This window comes from Salvelinus sp. IW2-2015, unplaced genomic scaffold (assembly GCF_002910315.2).
Source record: "Salvelinus sp. IW2-2015 unplaced genomic scaffold, ASM291031v2 Un_scaffold1592, whole genome shotgun sequence".
Lineage (NCBI taxonomy): Eukaryota > Metazoa > Chordata > Actinopteri > Salmoniformes > Salmonidae > Salvelinus > Salvelinus sp. IW2-2015.
The window spans coordinates 87,686-96,624 of NW_019943015.1; the positions used below are offsets into that span (position 1 = coordinate 87,686).

General features: G+C 40.5%; 1 protein-coding gene across 1 annotated transcript in view; it reads left to right on the top strand.

Moving 5' to 3' along the window:
- The first annotated feature begins 4,631 nt into the window (after positions 1-4,631).
- LOC112071347 (forkhead box protein O1-A-like) overlaps positions 4,632-8,939 on the top strand; it is a 39,124-nt gene continuing 34,816 nt past the window's right edge. Inside the window, exons 1-2 of the mRNA XM_070439357.1 lie at positions 4,632-4,721; positions 5,038-5,106. Of these exons, the coding sequence (XP_070295458.1) occupies positions 4,632-4,721; positions 5,038-5,106 (159 nt within the window). The remainder of the gene's footprint in view (positions 4,722-5,037; positions 5,107-8,939) is intronic.

Genomic DNA, 8,939 nt, shown 5'->3' on the forward strand with positions numbered 1-8,939 from the left:
CAAATAATCATGAAACCCAGCAACATAATCCCAACTAATCATGAAACCCAGCAACATAATCCCAAATAATCATGAAACCCAGCAGACCTTTTTATTTCTTCTTATATTTTCAGTTTGTTGTTCCAGTAACAATATTTGCAGTTGGAGCAGCCAACTTGTTTAGCTGTCTGGATGGCAATGCCAGCCAGTGCCAGTTTCCTCCTGTTCTTTACTGAGAAGTGTCTGATATTTCAAATCAAATCTTATTGGTTAAATACACATGATTAGCAGATGTTATTGTGAGTGTAGCGAAATGCTTGTGCTTTTAGTTCCGACAGTGCAGCAATATCTAACAAGTAATCTAACAATTCCCCAACAACTACCTAATACACACACATCTAAGTAAATGAATGGAATAAGAATATATACATATAAATATATGGATAAGCGATGACAGAGTGGCATAGGCAAGATGCAATAGATGGTATAACATACAGTATATACGTATGAGATGAGTGATGGAAGATATGTAAACATTATTAATGTGGCATTATTAGATCCATTTATTAAAGTGGCCATTGATTTCAAGTTTGTATGTAGGCAGCAGCCTCTATGTGTTAGTGATGGCTGTTTAATAACAGTCTGATGGCCTTGAGATATAGGCTGATTTTCAGTCTATCGGTCCCAGCTTTGATGCACCTGTACTGATCTCGCCTTCTGGATGGTAACGGGGTGAACAGGCAGTGGCTTGGCTGGTTGTTGTCCTTGAGGATCTTTTTGGCCGCCCTGTGACATCAGGTGCTGTAGGTGTCCTGGAGTGCAGGTCGTTTACGCCTGGTGATGCGTTGTGGAGACCACACCACCCTCTGGAGAGCCCTGCGGTTATGGGCGGAGCAGTTGCCGTACCAGGTGGTGATGCAGCCCGACAACATGCTCTCAATTGGGCACCTTTAAAAGTTTGTGAGGGTTTTAGGTGACAAGCCAAATTTCTTCAGCCTCCCGAGGCTGTTGCGCCTCTTGTTGCTGTTGCGCCTTCTTCACCACTCTGTCTGTGCGGGTGGACCATTTCAGTTTGTCTGTGATGTATACGCCTAAGGAACTTAAACCTTTCCACCTCCTCCGCTGCTAACCCATCGATGTGGATAGGGGGGTGCTCCCTCTGCTTTTCCTGAAGTCTACGATCATCTCCTTTGTTTTGTTGACGTTGAGTGACTATACGTTGAGGTTATTTTCTTGACACCACACTCCGAGGGCCCTCACCTCCTCCCTGTAGGCCGTCTCGTCGTTTTTGGTTATCAAACCTACCACTGTAGTGTCATCTGCAAACTTGATGATTGAGTTGAAGGCGTTCATGGCCATGCAGTCATGGGTGAACAGGGAGTACAGGAGGGGGCTGGGCACGCACCCTTGTGGGGCCCCAGTGTTGAGGATCAGCGAAGTGGAGGTGTTGTTTCCTACCTTCACCACCTGGGGGCGGCACGTCAGGAAGTCCAGGASCCAATTGCACAGGGCGGGGTTGAGACCCAGGGCCTCAAGCTTAATGATGAGCTTGGAGGGTACTATGGTGTTGAATGCTGAGTTATAGTCAACGAACAGCATTCCTAGATAGGTATTCCTCTTGTCCAGATGGGATAGGGCAGTGTGCAGTGTGATGGCGATTGCATTGTCTGTAGGCCTATTGGGACGGTAAGCAAATTGAAGTGGGTTTAGGGTGACAGGTAAGGTGGATGTGACATGATCCTTGACTAGTCTGTCAAGCGCTTCATGATGACAGAAGTGAGTACTGCGGGCGGATAGGGATTTAGTTTCAGTTAGCTTTGCCTTCTTGGGTACAGGAACAATGGTGGCCATCTTGAAGCATGTGGGGATAGCATACTGGGATAGGGAGTGATTGATTATGTCCGTAAACACACCAGGCAGCTGGTCTGCTGATGCTCGGAGGACACGGCTAGGGATGCCATCTGGGCCGGCAGCCTTGCAAGGGTTAACCCGTTACTCACGTCGGCCACGGAGAAGGAGAGCCCACAGTCCTTGGTAGCGGACCGCGTCGGTGGCACTGTATTGTCCTCAAAGCGGGCAAAGAAGGTGTTTAGTTTGTCTGGAAGCAAGACGTCGGTGTCCATGWCGTGACTGTTTTTTCTTTTGTGGTCCGTGATTGTCTGTAGACCCTGTCACATACGTCTCGTGTCTGAACCGTTGAATTGCAACTCCACTTTGTCCCTATACTGACATTTCGCTTGTTTGATTGCCTTGCGGAGGGAACAACTACACTGTTTGTATTCGGCCATATTCAAAGTCACCTTGTCATGGTTAAATGCGGTGGTTTGAGCTTTCAGTTTTGAGCGAAAGCCGCCCTCTATCCACGGTTTCTGGATAGGGAAGGTTTACATAGTCACAGTAAGTTCAACATCTCAATACACTTCCTTCCTTATATCACCGAATCAGCGTATACGTTGATGTTATTCTCTGAGTCGACCCGGAACATGTCCCAGTCCGCGTGATCAAAGCAATCGTGAAGCGTGGAATCCGATTGGTCAGACCAGCGTTGAATAGTCCTCAGCACGGGACAATCCTGTTTGAGTGTCTGGCTATAGGAAGGGAGGAGCAAAATGGAGTCGTGGTCAGATATGCCGAAAGGAGGGCGGGGGAGGGCCTTGTATGCATCCCGGAAGTTAGAGTGGCAGTGTCTTACCAGAGGTGCCGGTTTGGATGTAAAACCTTCCCAGAGCCCCGGTTAGAGTACATACATGACCAGTAGGAGACAGGGATACACATTTTTACAAAAAGCAAGTTCATCCAGGCTCTAGTTTAGTCTAATATTGATTATTGTCCAGTCATGTGGTCCAGTGCTGCAAGGAAAAACCTAGTTAAACATACTGGCGTGTCATTTTTGACCCTTAAGACAACACAAGGATTAAACGAACAAAACGGTTGTTGGCCATTGTTYACCTGTTAGCATCCTGCTAGGCCCATAGCCTGCTACCTACTAGCATGCTACCACTAACTATTAGACTTGCTAGCTGCTAACTGGCATTTACTCCTTGCTATGTTAGCAGCCTGAAGCCTACTTGCCATGTCTTACTAGCTTAGCCTAGCTTAGCCTAGCGTGCTATATCCCACAAATTCCTCAGCTACCGTATGTGTTAGCCCACCGCTGTTTAGCTGCCAATGTATAGCCTTTGTGCCTTTACTTCTATTCCTGTAATATCACAATGTTATTATTAATATACTGCTATTACATTGCCATTTGTTATTGTACTGTGTCTAATACATATTATCTGTGTTTCCTTCATTCATGAAACCACTACCACTATCACTACTACTAGTCTCCACTTCATGTTTGATGTGTGGTGATAGTGTATTTGGTATTTTTGTATTTTATAAGGATCCTCATTAGCTGTTGCAAAAGCAGCAGCTACTCTTCCTGGGGTTCCACACAAAACATGACACTTAATACAGAATGACATAATACAGAACATCAATAGACAAGAACAGCTCAAGTGCAGAACTACATACATTTATAAAGGCACACATATCAAACACACAAACTTTCTAGGTCAAATAGTGGAGATGCATTGTGCCGCGAGGTGTTGCTGTATCTGTTTTTTGAAACCAGGTTTGAGGTTTATTTGTTCCATGCAATAAGGGCTCTTTAAAATACCGTACGCTTTCTTGAATTTGTTCTGGATTTGGGGACTATGAAAAGACCCCTGGTGGCCTGTCTGGTGGGATAAGTGTGTGTCAGGGCTGTGTATAAGTTGACTATGCAAACAATTTGGGATTTTCAACACATTAATGTTTCCTATAAAAAGAAGAAGTGATGCAGTCAGTCTCTCCTCAACTCTTAGCCAAGAGAGACTGACATGCATAGTATTAATATTAGCCCTCTGATTACAATTAAGAGCAAAACGTGCCTCTCTGTTCTGGGCCAGCTGCAGCTTAAGAGCAGAGAAATCTCCTTTAATTATATTTTTTCAACTTGAAATTTGATGACTTTTCCTAGAGTGAAACATCGCCGTTGTTGACATTTCCAAGAAAGCTGTACACTACCAGAGTACAATGATTTTCTCAGGGTCAGTTAAAAAAATAATTTACACACCACAAAAAACACAGACACACACACACACACACGCACACACAACCACCAACCAACACCCACACACACACACACACCCAACACACACACACACACACACACACACACACACACACACACACACTACACACACAACACACACACACACACACACACACACACACACACACACACACACACACACCACACACACACACACACACACACACACACACACACACACACACACACACACACACACACACACACACACACCCACAACACACACACACACACACAACACACAACACACACAACACACACACACACACACACACATAATGAGAAATTGAGATGATGTGTGCTACTGATTGAACTCAGCCAGCAGCTCCTGAAGAGGAAGATCACCATGGTTGGCACAGTTAGAAAGAACAAGCCTGAGCTCCCCCCTGCACTCCTCGCAACAAGGGGGAGAGAGGCCTTCTCATCAAAGTTTGCCATCACCCCCACCACCACTCTAGTTTCTTACCTCCTAAAGAGGAACAAGAATGTGGTCCTCCTGAGCACACTGCACAAAATGGCTGAGATCAGTGATAGTGAGGACAAGAAGCCAGCCGTCATCCTGGACTACAACCACAACAAAGGAGGCGTGGACAACCTGGACAAGGTGATTGGAACTTACAGCTAGCTGCAGTAGGATTTTTATTTTTWAATTTTTTATTTCACCTTTATTTAACCAGGTAGGCTAGTTGAGAACAAGTTCTCATTTACAATTGCGACCTGGCCAAGATAAAGCAAAGCAGTGCGACACAAACAACAACACAGAGTTACACATGGAATAAACAAGCGTACAGTCAATAACACAATAGAAAAAAAGTCTATATACAGTATGTGCAAATGGCGTGAGGATGACTGCACGCTGGTCCCTGGTCGTCTTCCATAACATCATTGATGTGTCCTCATACAATACCTTTGTGATATAGAACAAGATCAACCCTACCTGGATGCCTGATCAGCGGAACAAGAAGGTGTTCCTGGAGCAGCTGGGAAAGGCACTTATAACCCCACACATTCAAAGAAGGGAGCGGCTCCCCCGCACAGCAGCCTCTGCAGCGCTTGTGAAAGCTGTTCAGGGGGCTGAATCTTGTCCTGATCCACCTGAGGCTGCAGCTGGGGTAGGCAAGAGGAGGAGATGCCAATTCTGCTCCCCAAAGAAGGACTGTAAAACAAATACTATGTGCTGCACATGTGAGAAATACATCTGCAAAGTCAATGCACACACACTTGCATACTGTCCTACATGTGCTAATTACAGTTGATTGATTTATTTTCTTCACATTATTGTTTTGTATCTATTATATTATTTTATTATTATGCATTGTTGTTGTTAAGACACCTTGTGGATCGGGGCAATGGTTAAAAAATGGGAGAAGACTAGTATTTTGTAGTTGAATTCCTCATTGTACAATATATACGAATATATCACTATGTTGCAAAAAAAGTGTATGATAGTTATTGTTTCCCTTCAAGAAAATTAATTCAAACTTCTTTCTGCACATTTCTACTACTTTCTTAGGCTATACAAGTGTTATCTCTTGCTAAAAAAAATCATGTTTACACCTCTGCAGTACCTTTAGCAATAATAATAATAATAAACCTCTACTTTAGTAAAGAAAACAATTATGACAGTTGTGTTGTAATAAAAACGAGTGGTGTCCACTGATTAAATGCAGTCTTTCTGCATTGTGAAAACCCCAGATAGTCACAACAAGTTGTTTCTTCATGCAAAATAGATGTAGTGTTTAAAATTCAATTCAGCTGCTTTATTTGATGGGTTTTGAGTGAATGTGGGACATGTTTTACCCTATGGGACAAAAGGGAGTATACAGAATGTTAAGACTACACAACGGTTACATTTTACATTTACAGATGGTCTTACCATGAGCAACAAACAGTTTGTCCATTTAATTAAGGTAGCAACGACAACAACAACATGTCACATTTAATTAAGGTAGCAACAACAACGACAACATGTCACATTTAATTAAGGTAGCAACGACAACATGTCACATTTAATTAAGGTAGCAACAACAACATGTCACATTTAATTAAGGTAGCAACGACAACAACAACATGTCACATTTAATTAATATTAAGGTAGCAACGGACAACATGCACTTAGTACACACACATTCACATATTAAAGGTACAACCGACAACATATGTCACATTTAATTAAAGGTAGCAACGACAACATGTCACATTAATAGATAGCAACGACACATGTCACATTTAAATTAAGGTACACGACAACAACAACATGTTCACATTTAATTAAGGTAGCAACGACAACCTGTCACATTTAATTAAGGTAGCACGACAACATGTCACATTTAATTAAGGTAGCAACGACAAACATGCACATTAATTAAGGTAGCAACAGACAACATGTCACATTTAATTAAGGTAGCAACGCAACACAAGGTCACCATTTAATTATATAGCAACACGACAACATGTCACATTTAATTAAGGTAGCAACAAAACAACATGTCACATTTAAAAGGTAGCAACGACAACATGTCACATTAAATTAAGGTAGCAACAACAACATGTCACATTTAATAAGATAGCAACAACAACATGTCACATTTAATTAAGGTAGCAACGACAAACATGTCACATTTAATTAAGGTAGCAACGACAACATGTCCAATTTAATTAAGGTAGCAACGACAACATGTCACATAATTAAGGTAGCAACACAACAACAATGTCACATTTAATTAAGGTACAAACAACGACAACATGTCACATTTAATTAAGGTAGCAACGACAACATGTCACTTTAATAAGGTAGCAACGACAAATGTCACATTAATTAAGGTAGCAACAAAACACAACATGTCACATTTAATTAAGGTAGAACACAACGACAACATGTCACATTTAATTAAGGTAGCAACAACAACATGTCACATTTAATTAAGGTAGCAACAACAACATGTCACATTTAATATAGGTAGCAACGACAACAACAACATGTCACATTTATTAAGGTAGCAACGACAACATGTCACATTAATTAAGGTAGCAACAGACGACAACATGTCACATTTAATTAAGGTAGCAACGACAACATGTCACATTTAATTGGTAAGCAACAACAACATGTCACATTTAATTAAGGTAGAACAACACAACATGTCAACTTAATTAAGGTAGCAACAACAACATGTCACATTTAATTAAGGTAAGCAACCAACAACGACAAACATGTCACATTTAATTAAGGTAGCAACGACAACAACAACATGTCACATTTAATTAAGGTAGCAACAACAACGACAACATGTCACATTTAATTAAGGTAGCAACAACAACATTCACATTTAATTAAGATAGAACAACAACAGTGTCACATTTAATTAAGGTAGCAACGACAACAACATGTCACATTTAATTAGATAGCAACAACAACATGTCACATTTAATTAAGTGGTAGCAAGCACAACAACAACATGTCACATTTAATTAAGGTAGCAACGACAACAACTGTCACATAATTAAGGTAGCAACGACAACAACAACATGTCACATTAATAAGGTAGCAAGCAACAACATGTCACATTTAATTAAGAGCAACAACAACATGTCACATTAATTAAGGTAGCAACGAAACATGTCACATTTAATTAAGGTAGCAACGACAACATGTCACATTTAATTAAGGTAAGCCAACGCACAAACATGTCACATTTAATTAAGGTAGCAACGACAACATGTCACATTTAATTAGGTAGCAACAACAACATGTCACATTTAATTAAGGTAGCAAACGACAACATGTCACATTTAATTAAGGTAGCTAGGACAACATGTCACATTTAATTAAGGTGAAGCAAACAACATGTCACATTTAATTAAGGTAGCCAACGACAACATGTCACATTTAATTAAGGTAGCAACGACAACAACAAATGTCACATTTAATAAGGTAGCAACGACAACATGTCACTATTAATTAAGGTAGCAACGAACAACATGTCACATTTAATTAAGATAGCAAACCAAACATACATGTCACATTTAATTAAGGTAGCAACGAACAACACATGTCACATTTAATTAAGATAGCAAAACGACAACATGTCACATTTAATTAAGGATGCAACGAACAACATGTCACATTAATTAAGGTAGCAACGACAACAATGTCACATTTAATTAAGGTAGCAACGACAACATGTCACATTTAATAAGGAGCAACGACAACATGTCACATTTAATTAAGGTAGCAACGACAACATGTCACATTTAATTAAGGTAGCAACGACAACATGTCACATTTAATTAAGTAGCAACGACAACATGTCACATTTAATTAAGGAGCAACGACAACATGTCACATTTAATTAAGTAGCAACGACAACAGTACATTTAATTAAGGTAGCAACGACAACATGTCACATTTAATTAAGGTAGCAACGACAACATGTCACATTTAATTAAGATAGCAACGACAACATGTCACATTTAATTAAGGTAGCAACGACAACATGTCACATTTAATTAAGGTAGCAACGACAACATGTCACATTTAATTAAGGTAGCAACGACAACATGTCACATTGTATTAGGTAGCAACGACACATGTCACATTTAATTAAGGTAGCAACAACAACATGTCACATTTAATTAAGGTAGCAACGACAACAACAACATGTCACATTTAATTAAGGTAGCGAAAGACACATGTCACATTTAATTAAGGTAGCAAGCGCAACTTCACATTTAATAATCCGAATGTCAATTTAATGTAAGGGTAGCAACGCAACAACAACAATGTCACATTTAATTAAGGTAAGCACGACCAACAATGTCA